Genomic DNA, 21,829 nt, shown 5'->3' on the forward strand with positions numbered 1-21,829 from the left:
GAGTAACCCCTGAACATCACTGGGTGTGACCCAAAAAGCAAAAAAAAAAATAGACTCAAATTGAAATGCTGAAAAATACATTATAATCAGAAGGATAAAGACCACAGGGAACAAATATTGAAAAATATTGAAAATCGGTATTATTCATGAAGAGAATTCATCAAATGAGACTTATTAGCCATAAGAAAATGGTGGGAGAGAATAAAAACTTAATAAAATGAATACATTCAAGAATATTCTAGCCATCTAAATGATCTTTCAGATTTGGACGAACAATACACAGCTTCATGGACAGGTAACAGGTAAAGGATGTGATGCCCTTTAAATTTGCTTTGCAAGAAGCATTAAAAGAACTTCTTTTTTTTCTTTTCTTTTTTTTTTTTTTTGCTTTTTGAGTCACACCCGGCGATGCTCAGTGGTTACTCCTGGCTCTGCACTCAGGAATCACTCCTAGCGGTGCTCAGGGGACCATATGGGATGCTGGGAATCGAACCCACGTCGGTTGCGGGCAGTGCTATTGCTCCAGCCCCACATTAAAAGAACTTCTTAAAAAGACTAGGTAAACTTTGCCATTGAGTATGGCATTCACTCATGGTAATTATGGTCTATTTACTCCTAGCTTGCTAAGAAATTTTATCAAATTTCAATACTGAATTTTATTCAATAATGAATTTCATTCAATAATGATATTTAATTTATATTGAAATTCATATATCCAAGTGATGTTTCTACTATTTAGAGATTGTTTTATGATGGGTAGGTAATTATTGCAGATACTTAAGCATTAATAAGCCAAAATACCTTCTAACAGAAAGCCATCATTCTTTTTGTAGTAGAAAGCATAATTTTATACTTTTATAGATTTATTCTTATTTTCACCTTAAAGTTTTCTAACTTCTTAGTATTATTATATTTTATATTTACCTACTTCCCTGAAAGGTAAGTATGTGATTTAAAATATAATAATATGCATAATTCAAAGTTAATATGTATCTTAAATTTGAAAGAAATATTGTAACTATAAAATATAATAATACTAAGTGCTGGAGCGATAGCACAGCGGGTAGGGCGTTCGCCTTTCAAGTGGCCAACCTGTGTTCGATTCCTCTGCCCCTCTTGGAGAGCCCGGCAAGCTACCTAGAGTAGCTCGCCTGCACGACAGAGTCTGGTAAGCTACCTGTGGCATATTCAATTTGCCAAAAACAGTTACAAGTCTCACAATGGAGACGTTTCTGGTGCCCGCTAAAGCAATTCGATGAACAATGGGATGACAGTGATACAGTGATACCTATGAAAAGGAAAGATCATTTTTGAAAAAATGTTGTTAAACATTTAGACCAATTTTGTGGAATTTCAGGAATTCAGTATATTTCATCTCTATTTGATAGTTGCTATCACTTCACAATAAATATTCAAAAAGTAGATTTTTCTCGTATATTAGATATAAAGAAAAATAGTAATGCAAGAAGAAATGGTCAAAGTCATAGGCTGAAACCTATGAACAACTTTGTAAGGGTCTATCTTACAGTGATTCAATAAAAAAATTTAAAGTCATAGGACCAGAAGATTTTAATCTATAGAGCTGAATTTATATAGTGGGTAGTGGTGCACACTGAGAGGGGACATTGTAATACTGGTAGAAGAAAGTAGGCATTCTGCTGATGGGTGTGGTTTTGGAATGATGTATACATAAAACATATATATATATATAACAGCATTGTAAATACCAGCGTACCTTAATAAGATGGTAAATAATATTATTAATTAAGAATAGATACTAAGTCAGAATCCATAAGAAAACTTTAATCATACAAAATTATTCCTGATACTGACTTCAGAGTTACCCTGAAATATCAAGACACAATTGGCTAAGAAAACAAGTAAAAATAAACTAATTACTCTATATCAAACTGAAAGAATTGTATACTACAAAGAAAATGTTGACTACAATAAATAAGAACCCTGCTGAGTGGAATACAATATTTTTTTGTAGGAAACAATTTTATTTTATTTTTTTAATTTTTATTTGTTTATTTTTTAATTTGTTCTTTTATTGAATCACCATGTGGAAAGTTACAAAGCTTTCAGGTTTAAGTCTCAGTTATACAATGCTCGAACACCCATCCCTTCACCAGTGTACATATTTTTTCATTGAGCCCAAGTATATGATACAACTGACAGGGCATTTACTTTGCATGAAGTCAACTTGGCTCAACCCCAGCATTCTATATGATTCTATAAACCAACCAGGAGTAATTCCTGAGTATAGAGCCAGTAGTAACCACTGAGAATCGCTGAGTTTGACCCAAATCCAAAAACATTATTTCTCTACACTCCTGACAAAGGACAATTCTTCAAAAATTATAAAACATACACCCAACAAAAGGAAAATATTTAAAAGTTATAAAACATTTACAAAACTTAACTATAAAAATACAACCAGCCCAATTTAAAAAATGGAAATTGAGCTAAACAAAAAGTTCTTCAAAGAAGATATACATAAGGCCAAATAGGCATTTGAAAAATCTGAATAAAGGTATCACATATCAAGGAAATGCACATCAACACTACATCTCACGCCAGTGACACTATCTTAAATGAAAAAGAATGGAAATAGCCAGTGCTGGGAAAGATGTGATGAATAAGAGGAACTCTTGTCCACTGGTGGCTGAAATGCTTCTAGTTTGGCCTTTATGGAAAACAGTAGATAGTATTCTCAAAAAATTAATAATTTAGATTTCATATCACCAGTAATTTAGTACTCAATACCTACACCAAACACACACCAAATAAATTATTTGTAAAGATATTTGTACTCCTATGTCCACTGCAGCACTATTCACAGTAGGCAATATTTGGAGACAATCCAAGGGCCCAAAAACAGTTTAACAGATTGTATGGAATACTATATATTTTTCAGTTCATTGCTACATGGATGAATATAGAGTAGGCGGTGTCATACTCACAAGAGTCAAAGGGAGAATGGCAAATATGTAATGTTCTATTTAGTCTGTATAGTATAAAGAAAGATAACAGGGAGGTACAAAAAGTGTCCAGCAATAATGGACTTTGAAACTCAGTGTATTGAATTGTTTTCTTTTTTTTCTTTCTTTTTATGGGGAGGGGCACATCGGTCTGTATTCAAAGATTACTCTTCCTGTCTCTCCACTGTCATTCCCAGTGGCCGTGGGAGGACTTTATGAGTTACAAGGATCAAACCTGAATTGACTGTTTGTAAGGCAGCTGTACTACGTCTCCTGCCATAAAGCAGGTTTTCTAAGTGGTGTTTAGGAGTGCTGGTAAAATGATACCTGTTAATAGTGGTAGAGGGATGCAGATACTATAGTGGCAGATGCCGTTAGCAACATTCATTGTATCACTGTCATCCTGTTATTCATCAATTTACTTGAGCAGGCACCAGTAACTTCTCCATTCGTCCCAGTTCTGAGATTTTAGCAGCCTATCCTTACGTATTTTTCCCAATGATTGGAGGCTCTTTTCAAGGTCAGGGGAATGAGACCTGTTATTTGTTACTGTATTTGGCATATTGAATACGCCATGGGGAGTTTGTCAAGCTTTTCTCTGTGGATAGGATACTGATACTCTCGGCCGCTTGCCGTGCTCTCCGAGAGGTATACACACACACACACACACACACACACACACACACACACACACACACATATATATATATAAAGGGAAACATATACATATATATATTGTATTTTTTTAACAGTGTATATATGTTTCCCTTTATGATGATGTGTTGCATGGCTGCTCCAGGAATACATTGACTCATGAGTAAGGCTCATGCTGAGCATATTGAAAGCAGCCTGGAGGGTGGTGGCAGTTGTGTAGTGGAGGTCGGCTGCCAGGGCTGGGTCCCTTGGGGCAGGGAGGGCTCTCACCGGCTCCCCTCTGAGGCACCTCTGCTGCAGAGTCCAGTGGCATGGTTATGGGGGCCTCATTTTATGCTCACTTCCGGGAGAATCAGCGGTGAGTTCTGAAGGGTGGCCGATGAGGAGATTATCTTGTGGCAGGAGGAGGTGGCTTATGGATGTGACAAGCTGGGTCACTGGAGATTGGGAAAAGCAGGCAAAGGATCTCTGCCCCCGGGTCCCATTGAGCTCAGAGTCCAAGATCACAAAGTTCTGCATTACTTGGGTTTGTGGAATTTCTCTCATGTGTGAGACTCGGCCTAGTGTGTGAAAAGCAGCCTGGGGTGTGGCAGCGGTGGGGTAATGGAGGTCAGCTGTCAGGGTTAGGCCCCTTGGGGTGAGGAGGCCTCTCACCCGCCCCCCTCTGAGGCACCCCTGGTGTAGAGTCCGGTGGCATGGTTGGGGGGACTCATTTTATGCTCCCTTCCAGTAGAAGCAGCCGTGGGTTAGCAACATTATTATATGTAAAATGTTACTATAAAATTAATGTAAGGACCAGAGAGATAATACAGCTCATAAAATAGATTAAGGTGCTTGCCTTGCACACAACCACCCCGGTTTAATCCCTTGCACTGAATCTGGTCCCATAGGTGCTAGTGATATTTATCCCTGAGCACAGAACCAATAATTAATCCACGAGCACTAACAGACCTCGCCCCCAAACCAAAACCAGTAAATCGCATTGGCTATATAAAAACATGTAATAGATTCTCATGTCTCCAACGTTCAAAAGGGCACACTATATATGAGACATCTAGTCTTACCTAGTGGACAAGTTTGAACTCTCAGCCCTCAATTTCCTTCTAAGAACTTTTTATGGCATACTGAAGATTTCTGGGCACCTATATAGCTCCTTAATGTAGGCAAACCCATACTCTATTCACCATCACAGTTTAAAGTCATTTACTTCTGTATCTCAACCTACCAGGGAATGCAGGAATCAACAAAGCAGAATGTTCATCCTTAAAGTACTACAACAACTATTTTCTATTTTAGAACTCAGAAATTTTATATCTAAAATATTGAAAGGACATTCAACATTATCTTAAGTGAAATTATGCCAGAAACTTGTAAAACCAAATTACTGAGAAACTTTTTACTTCAAAGGCTGTAAGTACTCCTGGAAATAACATTACACCCACCTACTTTTCCATGATCTTGCACAGCCACAAAGATTCAAATTTATTTTGATTTTTCAAAATCTCCCTACCTTCCTGTTCTTAATATTAAATTTAGATGAGTATTTTCTTCACAGTTTATTAGCTTCAATTCAGAGTGAAATTGTCAGTGCCCTGGAAATAAACAGAAAGCTAATAAACGAGATTTATTCTTGGAATTTAATTTATAAGAATGTTTTTATCAATTACAATTCTTTCAAGCATCCATGAATTATATAATCTCACTACTGAAATTGGATACAAATTGACATTGGATACAAAGAACTCACTTAGTCTGAAATGCCTGCTTATAACAAAGAAACTAATGAAAAATAGTAAGCATATGGTTTACATATCAATAAATATGTGATAATATCTGTTAAAGTCCTGTGATAAAGTGGATTCTCAGTTTTGCACTTCTGCAACCAATACCCCTTTAGAAATGGAGTCAGCTATTCCATAACCTGCAGGGAATATATTCCAAATATGTAATTTCCATATCCTGCTGTTAAGACTTGAGGGACAGAAGCTTGAAACTGTCATCCAAGATGGACCTTCTGTTGCGCCGCAGCTGTCTCTGCCGATGCTGGTACCAGATCACACCACCAAGAGCCAGAACAATTATCAGAAGAATGACACCGATAACAATCAAGACGACTGTCAGTATCTCAGCATTCTTTAGAGGGATCTTCATGCCCAGCAATCTCACATTGCCTTCTCCAATGTCACTGGGTATTGCTATTGAAATTAAAAGGAGAAAAATTGGAACCCTGGATCAAAAAGTATTTAATAAGATATATTTTAAAGTATATATCTGAAAGAAGGTTATTAAGTCGATCACAAAGTCATAGCTAGATGAAGAGAGAGAGTACATGAAGTAAGACACTTGATGCTCATGTAGCTGCTACAGTCACAATCCTGGTTCCAATTCTCTGAACCACATATAGTTGGCTAACTACCACAGAGGGTCAATTCTGGAAAAAGAGTAAGGAATAACCCAAAAGCTGCACTGTATATGGCCCAACAAAAATTAACTATTCTTGGGGCTGGAGCGACAGCACAGCGGGTAGGGCGTTTGCCTTGCACCCGGCCGACCCAGGCTCAATTCCCAGCACCCCATATGGTCCCCTGAGCACCGCCAGGGGTAATTCCTGAGTACAGAGCCAGGAGTAACCCCTGTGCATCGCCAGGTGTGACTCAAAAAGAAAAAAAATAACTATTCTTGTACTCCACAAAACAGGCAGATTAATTCAAAAGTTGCAGAGAATAATGTAGCAAGTTTTACAAATGAGAAAGTTAAGGAATAAAAAAGCCAAATTCTCCATGGAATTAGTTTTATTCAGAGAAATAAGGTCCTTGGTATATTCTGTCAAATATGTAAAGTCTAATAGTCTAGTAAAATATTAGATTTTTTTTTCATAATTTATAATTTCCTTTTTGTGGGACTGGGGAGCACCCAGCAGTGGCCAGTAGTCACTCCTGGCAATATTCAGGGGATATATGAAAAAAAATAAAGATTAAACTGGACTCAGATGCATATATATCCTTGCTTTAACCACTAGGTTTTCTCTACAGTTCTTTGATTTGTATAATTTATAAAGTGAACTGAGAGTCATAAATTAAATCTCCATTTGACTATACCATCTAGTTTATCATTGCTCACTTTGTTCATTAGACCACCATATTAGCATTTCATTGTCCCTCACCTCCTTAAATCATGAAACATTAATGCGGCAAGAAAAATACATGATTTTTTTAGTTTCCATACAAGCTTTATTTTTTTTGTTTTGAGGTGACACCCAGTAGTGTTTAGGTCTTTAGTCATGGCTGTGTGCTTAGAACCCACTTTTGGAAGGGCTTCAGAGATCACATTAGGTGTCAGAGATCAGCAGCATACAAGAGAAGTGCCTTACTGGCTGTACTATCTCTCCAGCCGACCATGCAAATTTTTAATGATTTCAATTAATTTATGGATTAAGTTTCAGACTCAAGTCAGAAATTTAAACTCATAATCAATCTGTAGTCAAACTTTCAAGTATTATTTACTGTTGCAAACAATAATATTCATTTTTTTTCCTTGAATAGTTGGTCATCTTTCAGGCTTCTGAGATGTTCTTATGCTGTTCCTATTGCTTGGACACTTTTTATTTCTATACACTTATTATCCCTAGGTTAAGTGTTTTATATCTCTGCAAAACTATTTACAATTCACCTTGATATTTATTCTCTTTTTTGATTCTAATACTTATGTTCTCGAAGGGAGAGATAGTGCAGTGAGTAAAGCACTTGCTTTGCATGCAGTCTAACTAGAGATTGATCTATATATAGACTTCTGTACCATGTATGCTCCCCTATCCACCTCCAGTAATGATGTATTAGCATTAAATGATGAATAAACCCTGAACACAGCCAGATGATATCTCAAAGCTAACCCCCCAAGAAACCTATCTGCCATATTTATATTCTCATTCTTTATTTTACATGAATTTTAAGTAAAATAGAATTTCTAAAACATTTATATCATGCCTCAAATATAGCAAATGCACAATAATTAACAATTGTTATTAACATTTGCCTCTTTACAACACTTAGTATTCCATCTCTAAAGTTTTTATTTCTGTGTCTCATTTTATTTTAATCCATACATCAAGAAAGCAATGTATCTGCCTTACCGTTTCTGTGACAGTGAAACACTCATATGTTTGCTATAACTGGAAGGATGAATGTTATGTCAAAACTGAGAGACAATGAATGAATGTTACAAATCTTAACAGGAACTGAAAAACTTCGTGGTTCTGAGTTAGACACCACTACATACTCATATTATGACCTTGGAAAATCACTTCTATATCTTAAGTTATTAAGCAGAAAATATTGGGTTTTATTACACCAACAGATTTGAGGGTTTTTTCCCACTTCGGAAACAATTTTGAACAAGTGAAAGCTTATGACAAGTATATATTATATCAGTGCATACATGAAAAATTGCGCTGAACCATGAAACTGAAATATATTAAAAGATCACATAATTTTATAAATATTTCTCAGTTCAGATATAATAGGGTGGATATAAAATCACTATTTAGACCTACAATAGATAAAACAAGATCTATTTTCTTGAAGTGTAGAAATGACTGTTTTCAAGGAGTAAGGTATCTTATAGATAAAATCTATAAAAATGTAAAATACATAGACATATTACTTAATGCAAGAAAATAAATTATCCTACTGTATGTGTTCTAGTTTCACAAAGTCCCTATTGGTAATTAATGCCTGTGCTATAGACCTTTTATAATCAACTCAGCAGAATTTTTATTTTCTCACTGCCACAAATAATGTCAAAGTTGAATAAAACAACATTTGACTGCATGAGTTTCTTTTTCCCAATTCAGTAATTTTCATTTTTTGTGTGATATAATATTTTAAATTTTTAATTAGTTGTCGCATATTTTCTCCTTTTTCTTTTCTTTGTTTTTATGGAATAACCATGAGACACAGTTACAAAGCTTTCTTGTCTGACTTTCAGTCACACAATGATCGAACACCAAACCCTACACTAGTTCACATCTTCCATCACCAATGTCCCCAGTATCCCCCCGCCTTCCCAACCTTCCCCCTGCCTCTATGGCAGACAGTTTCTCCCATACTCTCTCCCTATTTGGGGGCATTATGATTTGCAACATAGATACTAAGAGGCTATCACGTTTGGTCCTTTATCTACTTTCAGCAGACATCTCCCATCCCAATTCAGAAATTTTTCAGACAGGAACCAGAGAGAATGAAAACTTTTTACAGGAGCTGTGCCTAGAGTCCCTGATTTCTGATTGCCTACAGAAAAAAAACAGGATATGATTTCTAGTATTATAGAATACCCTTTGATCAACTGAATTTCATATTCTAGAATTCTAAACATGCTCCCTCCCTCCTTCCAAATGGCCATCCACATGCAACTTCCCAGTGTATACATCATCAACATACCTTTTAGAATATTTTCAGTGCTGGTGATGATAGTGCTTAATTGCTCTGGAAAAAGAGGAAGAGATTCATCCTGTTATTCTTACTATAATACAAACCCAAAACCCACAGAAGTGCTGTTGTACATTAGTTGAAGAAATATCTGTGTTATATTGAGCAACATAATTTTCTGGTTTTAGTTACACTGCATAAAGTTGACATTCATATGTGGTTTTGACTCTGAGTAGTAATGCAGTATGTTAACAGTATTATTAAGAGATTAATAGGGTTAAGATTCCAAAATACAAGTCATCCTTGTTATAATTTGTACAATTATTGAACCTTCCTCTATTTCCATTGTTGTTCTTTTTATTATCCTTCTTTCTCCACACACCCTTCAGTTTTTTACAAACTTATTTTAGTCCAATTCAATTTCTTCCTCAACCTCTTCCCAATACTTTTTACTTCTGTTCCTCTTATTATTCTATCAAACCCCCCAATTTCTCCCTGTCTTCCCCCTCTCCTTCATTTAATGAATATGAAATGTTATCTGAGAACAAAGCTTCCATTAGTCATCTCAATACAATCTTGCTGGGCAAAGATAGTAGGCTCCATATCTGTTTTTGGTTTTGGTTTGCTTTGCTTTGGGCTACAATGGTGATTTTCAAGACTTTTTCCTGGCTCTGCACTCCAGGAAAATTCCTGGAGGGTGTCAGGGGACCATTTGTATTGCTGGAATCATACCCAGGTCATCTCTCTGCAAGGAAAGAGCCCTTCCTTTTAGAGTCTATCTTTTGGAGTCCATATAATATGATTTAAACAACCTTAACCAACATTTATCACTGTTACATAACTGTAATCTAAATTTATTCAGAATTTTTTGGAACCTCTCTTGATCTTTTTAGAATAATTGTCTTAAGTATGTTGATCCATGTTTTCCAGTCTCTGTGGTGTGACATGGTATCTCATTGTTGTTTTGATTTACATTTACCTGATGATTAGCACTGTACAGAATTTTTTCATGTGCTTTTTAGCCATTTGTATTTCTTCTTTCAGGATATTTCTGCTCATTTATCCCCATTTTTGTTGAGGTTGTTTTTTTTTCTTATAAAGTTATACCACTGCCTTATATATCTCAGATATTAACCCCTTATCTGAAGGTTAATGAGTAATCAACCTTTCCCATTCCATTGGATGTCTTTGCATCCTGCTATATTTACACTCTGCAGCCACCAGGAAAATGAAGTCATGAATTTTACTTATAAATGAATTAACATGGAGAGTATTATACTGAATTAAATGAGTCAGAAGGTAAAGGACAGACATAGAATGACTGCACTCATTTGTGGGATGCAAAAACATATTATGAGACTAATACCCAAGGACAGGGCAGTAGAAAGTAGAAAGAAGGACCAGGAGAATTGGTCCATGGTTGGAAGTTTGCCTCAAGTACTGGAAGGGGAAGGTAGTTAAGATAAAGAAGGAACCACTATTAAAATGAGAGTTGGAAATGATCACTCTCAATAAGAACTGCATGCTGAAAGTAGGTAAAGAAACAAACATAACTGATTACCTCTCGGTACTTGTATTGTCAATCAAAATTCTCAAAAGAAAAAAAAAGAGAGGGCAGAGAGACAGAGATACAGAGAGACATAAAGAGACAGAGACAGGGACGGAGACAGAGACAGAGAAGGGTCCTGTCATAGAGGCAAGCTTAGGGGATGGGAATGTGGGATGGGAACTGGGGACATTGAAAGTGGGAAATGTGCAGTTGTAGGGGGAAAGGTGTTGAAATACTGGATGACTGAAACTCAACCAAGAACAGCTGTGTATCTTATGGTGATTCAATAAAAATAATAATTAAATATTGAGATATTATTTAATATAATAATAAGAATATGAACAGAAATTTCTTCAAGGAATAAATTCAAATGGCCAAAAGAAATGTTAGTGAAGAAATGTTCTGCATTATTCATCATCAGGGGCATGCAAATCAATAACCTATGGTGCATCATCTCATACCACAGAGACATGCGCACATCAAAAAAAGAAAAACAAGTACAGCCTGTGATGTCACGAATGTGGGGAAAATGGAACTCTCATTTATTGGTGCTGGTAATGTCCACTGCTCCTGCCATTTTGGAAAGCAATATTGGCATTCCTAAAAATTCTAGGAATTGAGCTTCGATTTGATTCAGCACCTGCAATGCCAAGAATATAAAACAAGGTCTCAAAAAAATGGAAAATACACTTGCACCCCTCTTTTCTTTGCAGCATTATCCACAATACTCAAAATCTGGAAACAACCCAGTCTCCAAGTTTAGATGACTGGATAAAGCACAGCGGTTGGGCATTCACCTTTCACGCGGCCGACCCAAGTTCGATTCCTCCGCCCCTCTCGGAGAGCCCGGCAAGCTACCAAGAGTATCGAGCCCGCGCGCCAGAGCCTGGCAAGCTACCCGTGCGTATTGGATATGACAAAAACAGTAACAATAAGTCTCTCAATGAGAGGTGTTACTGGTGCCCGCTCGAACAAATCGATGAGCAACGGGATGACAGTGATACAGTGATACAGTGATACACAGTGCAATATTACTCATCCATAAGAAAATTTAAATGCATGCAGTTTGCAGCTACATGTAGAGACATGGAAATATCATGCTGAATGAAGTTGGTCAGAGGGTGAAAGATCAACACAGAATAATCAGTCTCATACATAGTATAAGGAAACATCATGTGGAAGTAAGGAATGCCCAAAGACAATGGAAACAAAGATCATTAAAACCATAAATGAATAGGAAACATACACCTGAGGGGTTTGGAAGATAGGACAGGGAGTAGGCAGCAACACTAGTGGAGGGAAAATAAAATGGGAAGAGGAGATAGTGTTATGTGTGAAACCATATTGGAAGGCAAAAGAATCTCCAAACTGAGCAGCTCACTGCAGAGATCCCCCCAGACTTTAAGCCTGGCTAACTTCACCAGTGTGCCTGAGAAGGAAGCAGGCGTTGTCCCTCCACCTTACCCTTAAGAACCCGGATGGCCGCCAACTTCCAGAATCCAACTTCTCAGTGCAGGTACGCGGGTTCAGTGATGGCAAACTCCAGACCTCAAGGGATAAGGGATGGTCTGGTCCTTTTTATCACCCTGTTCCCCATGGGACCCTGGAGGTTACGCCCACAAACTGCCTGCAGTTGCTAGTTAAGCTCCTTAACAGCCATAATACAGAGACACAGCGGGTAGGGCGTTTGCCTTGCACGCGGCCGACCCGGGTTCTAATCCCAGCATCCCATATGGTCCCCTGAGCACCGCCAGGGGTGATTCCTGAGTGAAGAGCCAGGAGTAACCCCTGTGCATCGCCGGGTGTGACCCAAAAACCAAAAAATAATTAATTAAATGTTAAATTTAATAAAATATTTAAAATATTTTAATAAAAATAAAAAGAATTTTGGCATGAATGTTAGAATTATATATATATTCTCTATTGATAAAGAGAAATATGCATTATCAAGAGTTCTAGGTACACTAATTGTATTAAATGAATTCTGTAATAAATATAAATTTACTCCAAAGGAAACAAATTATCAATGCATTTATTTGAATCAACTTACTGTGCTCAACAAGTGTCAAATTAATTAGGAGAAGGACAGGAGAAATATATAAATATAAAATAAAAATATCTAGTGGAATAACACTAATAACAGATGGGGAAGGTGGACCAAGGAAGTTCCTGTGACTGTCTCTTAAACCCAAGAACTACCCTTACTGATCTGTAATTGCCATAGTTGCCTCTTTTTTACCTAGGTAAGCCAAGGTCTGTGAAGCTCTTTCTGCCACATCACCTCTCGAACCATAACCTCTTCTCACGTTCTGTGGACCAACAATGCCCCCGACGCTGGATTTTAAACCCCAAATCATTCAGATCCACTCTATACCCTCAACCACATCAACTTTAAAGATTTGAAAGTTCTTGTATCTGTTTGAGAATACGTCCCTAATAACCCTGCTATGTAAATGGGAGTCCTGCTACATAAATGGGAGTAATTAGATATTCACCTGCATAAACACTGAAATACCATCTTAAGGGTGCAAAAAATGTTAGATTAACAGATTAAAATAGTAATCACTAAATAAAAAATAATCAGATCAGATCTCAGAAAACTGGCAATATAAAGCTCAAATTGCAATGCCCATAAACTTTGGTGGGTTTTTTTGAACCTTTATATTTATTTTATTAAGAAACAGTTATATACGAAGTTATTGATTGTTGAGTTTTAAGCATATAATGTTCCAATATGGATTGCCTCTTCCCCACCAGTGTTCCATATTCCCTCCACAACCCAACCCCCACCCATACATGCCTGCAACTTAATAGGCACATAGAATGTTTCAGTGGTTGCAGCTTAGGTCTTATGTTTTCAATTTTAGTGAGTCTTTGTTTTGGATGTGTCGCTCTAGCACTCACTCATATCACCAGTATAATAAAAACCCTGATTCCTGTTCACACATTTCATTTTGTTCTCTTCACACACACGTCTTGACTTATTTCCTCTTGTGTCATTGTCCTAGCTAAACAGTGGGATCAACAGTGTCCAAAATCTAAGGACAAGAGTGACCTAGGACTTCTTTCACTACAGTACATTGCCGTAGCCAGTATTCTTGTTTAAATTGAATCACTCTGAGATACAGAGTTACAAAGCTGTTCTTGCTCAGGGTTCAGTTATGCAGCATTCCAATACACGTTGGATTCCATCAGTGTACATGTCCCACCACCAATGCCCCATTTTCCTTCCCCAACATTCCACCCAGCCTGTCTTTCTGGCAGGCACTTTCCCAATCTCTCTCTCTCTCTCTCTGTTTATGTCTCTCTCTCTCCATTTGGGTTTTGTGGTTTGATTAAACAGATAATTAGAAGTTTTCAAGATTGCTATATTACCAGCCTTCAACACTCAATACTTATACAAATTCACATACATAGCAATTATTTCCAACTATCTTTATCATAGTCCTCCCTTCTCTATCCTTACTGCCTTCAGCTCTAGCACCTGAGGAAGACTTCCAAATTAGGAACAATCCTCCTGGCCCCTGCTTCTACTGTCCTTGAGTATTAATATCATATTATGTTATTTTTGTTATTTTTATATCCCAGAAATGAGATCAATAATTCCATGGCAATTTCCTCTCCTTCTGACAGTCATCTTGCTGCTCTCCATGTTTATCCATCTATAAGTCGATTTCATAACTTAATTTTTCCTGAAAGATTTATAGTATTCCATTGCTTAGATATATTAGAGTTTCTTTAACTAGTCATCTGTTCCCAGGCATTAGGGTTGTTTTCAGATTCTGACTAATGTAAATAGTGATGCAATGTACATAGAAGTGCAGATTGCATTTCTGTTGTGTGCTCTTGGGCCCCCGGAGTATATTCCCAGAAGTGGTACTGGTGGGTTGTATGAAAGCTCAATTTCTAGCTTCTTGAGTAATGTTTATACTGTGTTCCTAAAAGGTTGAACAGGTTGGCATTCTCACCAACAATGCAGAAGAATCCCCTTCTCCAGCATCCATACCCGTATTGACTGTCCTTGCTCTTTTTGATATTTGCCAGTCTCTGTGGTGTGAGATGATAACTAATTTTTCTTTTAATTTGTGATGATTAGCGATGTAGAACATTTTTTTCATGTGTCTTTTGGCCATTTGTATTTCTTCTTTCAGGAAGTTTCTGTTCACTTCTTCTCCCCACTTACTGATGGGCTTGGGTATTTTTTCCTTGTAATGTTCTACCAGTTAATATATTGAATATTAATGCTTGATCATAGGGGTATTATGTAAATAATAATTGCAAATCTGTAGACTTTTGGTATCTTGGTCACTGATTCTTTTGAGGTGCAGAAGCTTCTTATTTTAATGTAGTACGGTTTATCTTTACTTACACTTGCTTGGTTAGTGGTATTTCATCCTTGAAGATTATTTTAGCTTCAATGTCATGGAAGTTTCTGCCCACATTTTCCTCCATGTGTCTTAAAGATTCAGTTATGATATTGAGATATTTAATCTATTTTGATCTGACTTTTGTACATGCATTAGACAGAGGTCTGAGTTCATTTGTTTTGCATGTAGCTGTCCATTTTTCCTATCACCACATGTTGAAGGGGCTTTCCTTGCTCCAATTCACATTTATTGACCCTATATAAAATACTAGGTAATCATATATCTGGAAGTTGGTGACCAAATATTAAAATAAATCGCACTGATCTATGAATCTGTCTGTATTCCAACACCATGATGTTTTAATTATCACTCCTTTGTAGTCTAGTTTGAGGTTGTGGAGGGTATTGCTTTCCATCTTCTTTGTCCCGAGGAAAACATTAGCTTTTAGTGGGGGGTTATTGTTCCACATTATTTTTAAGAGTGCTTGATCTATTTCTTAAAACAAATCCATGGGTATCATTATAGAAACTGCACTGAACATGTATAGTGCTTTAGGGTATAATGCCACTTTGAAAATGTTAGTCCTCCAATCCATAAGCAGGGTATGTCTTTCTAATTCTTCCTGTCCTCTTATTTCTTGAAGTAGTGTCTTGTAGTTTTCTTCATATAGGTCATTAACCTCTTTCGTTAAGGTAATTCTGAGATCCTTGATTTTCTGAGACATGGTTGTGAATGGGATTGTTTTCCTAATATATATTTCTTCTCTTTTATTATTTGTATATAGGTAAGCCATGGACTTTTAGGTATTGATTTTGCAAGCTTCTACTTTACTAAACAAATCTATTGTTTCCAGGAGCTTTTTAAAAACATTCTTTAAGATGTTTTATGCATACTATCATATGATTGGCAAATAGTGAGAGCTTGATTCTTCCTTCCCTATCTGGATGTCCTTAATAATCTTTAACTTGCCTAACTGCTATGTCAAGTAACTCCAGTACTCTATTGAAGAAAAGTGGTGAGAGTGTGCAACCTACTTTTGTGCCTGATCTTAGGAGAAAGACTTCAGTTTTTTGCCATTGAGAATAATGCTTGGTGTATGCATGTGGTAGATGGCTTTGACTATATTGAGGAAAGTTCCTTCAACTCCAATTTTGTTGAGAGCTCTTTATCATGAATGGATGCTGGAATTTGTTTAGTGCTTTCTCTGCATCTATTGATATGACTATGGTTTTAATATTTTCTTTTATGGTGTATTATGTTGACTGGTTTGCAATGTTAATCTATTCTTGCATCCCTGGGATAAATCCTACTTGGTCACGGTGTATGATCGTTTTGATGAGTTGTTGGGTTCTATTTGCTAGTAGTTTGTTTAAGATCATCGCATCTGTGTTCATAAGGGATATCGGCCTGTGAATTTCATTTTTAGTAATTTTGCTGTCTGTTTGGGGTATCGGGTGATATTTGCCTCATAGAAACTGTTTGGGAATGTTTCTGTTTCTTACATTTCCTGGAAAAGCTTAAAAAGGATTGGCAGAAGGTCCTCTTTAAAGGTTTGAATGAACTCACTAGAGAATCCAATCCATCTTTTTGTTGTCTTTTCATTGGGGGAAGACTTTCGATTACCCTTTCAGTTTCTTTGATGGTAATAGGTCAGCTCAGATATTCCAAATCTTCTAGGTTCACCATTGGGAGATTATAAGAGTCCCGGTTTTTATCCATTTCTTCAGGAGACTCTTGGTTACTCTCAAAGTAACCTCTGATGAGCCTATGAATTTCTGTAGTTTCTGTTGTAATGTCTCCCTTTGCATTTCTATCGATTTTTTTAAGGTTCCCTCTGTGTCTTTCTAGGAATTTATCAATTTTGTTTATTTCTCAAATAACCAGCTCTTGGTTTCGTTGATATTTTGGATTTTTTAAACTCCAGATCATTGATTTCTGCTCTATTATTATTTTCTTCCCTTTTCATGGCTTATGCTCCTTTTGTTGGTCATTTTCCAAGATCTAAAGCTGTGAAATTAGGTTCGTTAGATGAGTTCTTCCTTCTTTCCTGATGAGTGCTTGCAGAGCTATATACTTTCCTCTTTACAGTGCTTTTGCTCTGTCCCACGGGCTTTGATCACCAGTGGCTTCAATTCTCATTTATTTGCAGGAATCTTTGATTTCCTCCCTAAGCCACATGCTGTTCAATAGCAAGCTGTTTAATTTCTAGGTGTTTTAACTTTTTGTTTCTGTGTGTCATTCACTTTGATTTTCAGTGCATCATGGTCTGAAAATATTGGTGATGCAATTTCTTTTTTTTTTAAACTTTTTATTAAATCACCATGTGGAAAGTTACATAGTTCTCAGGTTTATATGTCAGTTATACAATATTCAAACACCCATCCCTTCACCAGTGCCCATATTCCACCACCAGATACCCCAGTATACCCCCCGCCCCCACCCCCTACCCCCTACCCCCTACTGTATAACTAATGAATTTCACTTCATTTTTTCTTTACCTTGATTACATTCCATAATTCAACATAAAACTCACTATAGTTGTTGGAGTTTCCAACCAAGAGAGACAGACCTACTACATTTGATAATTAGTTTTTCATTGCTGGAAATGGAGAGATATGTAGCCCCACTGCTACAAGTACATAACTCTCTCTCTCTCTCTCTCTCTCTTTTTTTCCTTTTTCCTTTTCCTTTTTTTTTCTTTTTCCCCCTCATCCCCCTTCCTGCGCCTCATAGTATGGTGTACGCCTCGCCGCGTCGGCCAGCGTGGGGCTTTGCTTAGTTCACAGTCCAGAGAGGTGGCTGCTACATTAAAAACCTTCAATATTTCAACAAGAACTTACTGTTATTATTTGGAGTTTCCCCCCCAAGTCAGACCTGTTCAAATGGAACCGTTTCACATTGCTGACAATTGTAAGTGTTAAGTCGCGCAGACTCAGCAGCGTCCGCGCGGTTTTGGATTTCTGTATAAAGTCCAGGGAAAATTCTGCCAGAAATTACATAGCCCAGCTCACAGTCCCAGTGCATTGCTGTAAGAAGTCTCTGAATTCAAAGTCTTTAGGCGCAGAGTGTCCGATTCGCGCTCAGCGGCTCCGGATTTATCTGGGCAGAGGGTGTGCCGGTTACGCCCCCTTCCCATGAGTTCCTGGGAGCCCCAAAAGTAAAAACCGAATACCTGTGGGTTTGGAGTCACAGAAGATGGCACCTTCCATGTGGGTGCCGCCAGCCTGCTGCTTTCCGTGCAGGAAGACAGGGTGGGGAGGAAAAAAAATCCACCCCCGGCAGCACAGAGTTATAGCCCAGTTCAGTGTCCCAGTGCATCGCTATCGGATGCTGCGCTGGATGCCCAAATGTGTTACATCTCTGGAATCAAAGTCTTTAGGTGCAGAGGGTCTGGTGATGCAGTTTCTATCCTTCTAATTTTATCTATGTATGTTTTGTGGCCTAGCATGTGGTCTGTCTTGGAGAATGATCTTTGTGCACTGGGGAAGTATTTGTTTTTGGTTTTTGGCAGGTCCAAAGCCATATGCATACATATATATGTAATATACATATATATATATATATATATATATATATACACACACAAACCTCCTTTCTTCCCTTTCTTTCCTCAAATAAAGTATTTCCTTGTTCAGCATTATTCTAGTTGACCTATCAACGAGTGATGAAGTTGTGTTGAAATCTCCAAATACTAATCTGACACTATGGATTTTTTTTCATGTTATTAGCAGTTGCTTTAAGTATCCTGCTGGGCCCTCATTACTTACTTATAAATTTAGTAGTATGAGTTCTTCCTGATGTGATGATCCTTTGGTCATTAAGAAATAACCTTCACTGTAACTTAAAACATCCTTCAGCTTTATGTTTATGACATCTGCTGTTAGTATGGTCACCTCTGCAGTATTTGTGGGGTTGTTTGCTTGAAGAATTCTTTCCTTTCTTCTATTTTGAGTATGTTAGCTTTTATTGTTAAGATATGTTTTTTTCATGCCACAAAGTGTTAGGATCAATTTTCTAATCTATCTTGTCACTCTATTTCTAAATTGGTGCATTCAGCCTGTTGATATTGAGAGAGATTATTGTTATGCTGTTTTGTTCCATATTTCTGCAGTAATGTGGTTTATTGGGGCGGACTGTGTATCTTGAAGTATACTGTTTACTTCTTGTAAAAATGGTTTTGAGTCTGTGAAACATTGTATATACCATGCATTATTAGAAAGATGATTTTGTGTTTTTCTTTTGTCTTCTGGCTTACTTCTTCCAGTTCCAATCATTTTGCATCAAATTTCATGATTTAATCCCTCCTAGAAGTTGCCTAGTATTCCTATATATGTATGTATATATTTCATATCTCAATAATCCATTCATCTGTTGTTAAACACCAAATTTGAGGCCACAAATTTTAAGAACAACTGTTAAACAAAGAAATTCACCTGCTCAGAGACAGAATTTCCAGCAAACCATTGATTCAAATAAACCTTCAAGCCTTAGTGAAGAGGACTACTGCATGAAATAACAGTGGAAATAAAATAATCACTGGATTACATTTAACAAGACAGATTTTGACTAATCTCAGAAAGGAGGCAAATCATGTCGCAAAAGACCATGAATGCACTGGCATTTCAGTGAACTGAAAACTTTGGAGTGACCTTAGGAGGAGGCCAAGCCAAGTTCACACCCTATTGAAGTACCAGCATCCGCAGCCTTACCCCATAGTTACCACCATGTCAACAACCAACTCTATAGCTTTACGCCTTATCTCTGCAGAGATGCTAAACCAACAACAATTCCAGGAACACTGGTTTATTTTTGGCTGAAAACTCTGAGGTGTTGTCTGCGTGAGTGAAGTTGGCAGCGTCCTTTTGTTTCCAAAAGCCATGGCAGTAACACTCTCATACTATAGTCACCATATAAATTCACCACCCTCGTTCTACAGATCCTGGAATTTTTGGAGTACATGGCTGATTATACAACATAGTAGTCACACACCAAATGAGATGAGAAAGTAAGAAAGAAGCCAACTAAGCTAAATAAACAAAAAAAGAAGAAAGCTCAACTATCAACAGCCACATTAGTATTCCCTTACGAAAGTACTCAGACATCTGGGACCCAGAGGACATAGCCCTAACCCCGGTTTCCAGCTGCAAAAACCAAAAACACTCCTGTTGTGAATGGGCTAAGCTATCAGGGCGATTCCACATAGACTGTACTACAGACAGGAACAGTTTCCCTTTCAAGCTGCTTTCAGAAAATAATTTCCGTATATTGCAAAGGGCAGTTTTCCTTTTCTCACAGAGCCTGGCTGGTCTTTGATATGCAGATCTCAGGTGCTAGACAGGCCTGGATCTTTGACATTGTAGATTCTGGGCTCTGGCCCAGCCTAGTCTTTGGGATGGAGATTTCAGATGCTGCCTAGTTTGTAATTGACATGTAGATTTCCTGTGGCAGCCCAGCCTAGTCTTTGGGATGTAAATCCAAGTGCTTTTAGCCCAAGAAAGGTTTTAGTTTTGGTTTTGTATCTTCTTTCCAGAGGCCAAGATTACTGGCCTGCAGATACAAGGAAACAATGCATATTCTACAGCCTCAATGTTCTTCCTGTAACTTCTTTTGATGCCTTTGGTGACTTCACTGTATTGAGCCCTTTAGAGGTACCATGATCATGGGGCTCTTTACTTTTGTCTAAGAGTCAGAGAGAACCTAGGCCCTCCATGAAATACATTTCTTCTGTGTTCCTTGTCTCAGCGCCTCTGACCACACGAATATTCACACGACACACTCCCTTTACAGATCAGAAGCCTGGTGGGAGTAGCTTCCAGAGCAGCTGCAGGAGCTGCATTTGGAACTCCGTGGGCCCCCTGGGGCCCAGAGTAGATAGCCCTAACTCCAGTCTCGAGTGAAAAGGGTCCAAAAACTCCCACTAAAAGTCAGAAGCCTGGTAGGAGTGACTTCTAGAGTGGAGGCCAGTAATGCAGCCTTGAATTAATCTCCCTCACTGTACCCCGTGAAAACCATAAATTAGCTTCTTATGTGAACTTTTCACTAGGGAATTCTGATTACCAAAACACATGGAGCCAATTCTTCATTAACCCCTCTCTCAATTAATACCAAACTAAAAGCACAATAGTAACAGTTTCCGTGAAAGTCCAATCCACACAGGTCACAATGGTAAAGCAAGGCAAAAGCACACCAAGCTTAATGAGTGAAGAAGCTAGCCCAGATGACCTAGCCAATAATAGTGGGCTAGACAACCTCTCAGATAGGGACTTTATAAGGGAGCTATTAAGGATGAATCGGGAGGTAAAAGAGACAATGAAAAGCAATGACAAAAATACAAAAAGACTTCAGGACAGAAATAAGAAAAATGCAAACAAAATTACAAACAGAAATGATAGATTTGAAAAACGTGGAAGGAGAATTGAAAATCTCAGTGTAAAGCCTCAGCAACAGAGTAATACATGGTGAGAACAGAAACAGTGACCTCCAAGATGAGCTGCAGAGAATCTCCAGACAACAGCAGAAAGTGGAAAAGAGCCTTAAAGTGTACTAACATATGTCAAGAGAAAATCAGGATGAAACCAAGAGGAATAATATAAGAATAATTGGAGTTCCAGAGAGACAGGAAGAAAACCCTTATGAAGAACACTGTCAAAGACATCATTTCTATGATGTTCCCAGAGCTGAGAGTGCATGCGACCAGATTCAGGAGGCCCAAAGGGTATCATCTAGAAGAAATCCAAATAAAAATGATGTAGGCAGGTAGATAGGGAAAGGCCCTTGACAATGAAACTTAGATTAATAAAGTCTTCGAGAAGGAGAATCCTGAGACTGGCCCACCCTGTGGATACAGAAAAC

At 37.7% G+C, this 21,829-nt stretch overlaps 1 protein-coding gene across 1 annotated transcript in view; it reads right to left on the reverse strand.

Moving 5' to 3' along the window:
- Positions 1-5,603: 5,603 nt before the first annotated feature.
- Positions 5,604-21,829, reverse strand: part of HEPH (hephaestin) — a 187,536-nt gene continuing 171,310 nt past the window's right edge. Inside the window, exons 20-21 of the mRNA XM_055121165.1 lie at positions 20,695-20,714; positions 5,604-5,865 (exon numbers count right to left, since the gene is read on the reverse strand). Of these exons, the coding sequence (XP_054977140.1) occupies positions 5,604-5,865; positions 20,695-20,714 (282 nt within the window). The remainder of the gene's footprint in view (positions 5,866-20,694; positions 20,715-21,829) is intronic.

The sequence above is a fragment of the Sorex araneus genome, chromosome X (genome assembly GCF_027595985.1).
Source record: "Sorex araneus isolate mSorAra2 chromosome X, mSorAra2.pri, whole genome shotgun sequence".
Taxonomy (NCBI): domain Eukaryota; kingdom Metazoa; phylum Chordata; class Mammalia; order Eulipotyphla; family Soricidae; genus Sorex; species Sorex araneus.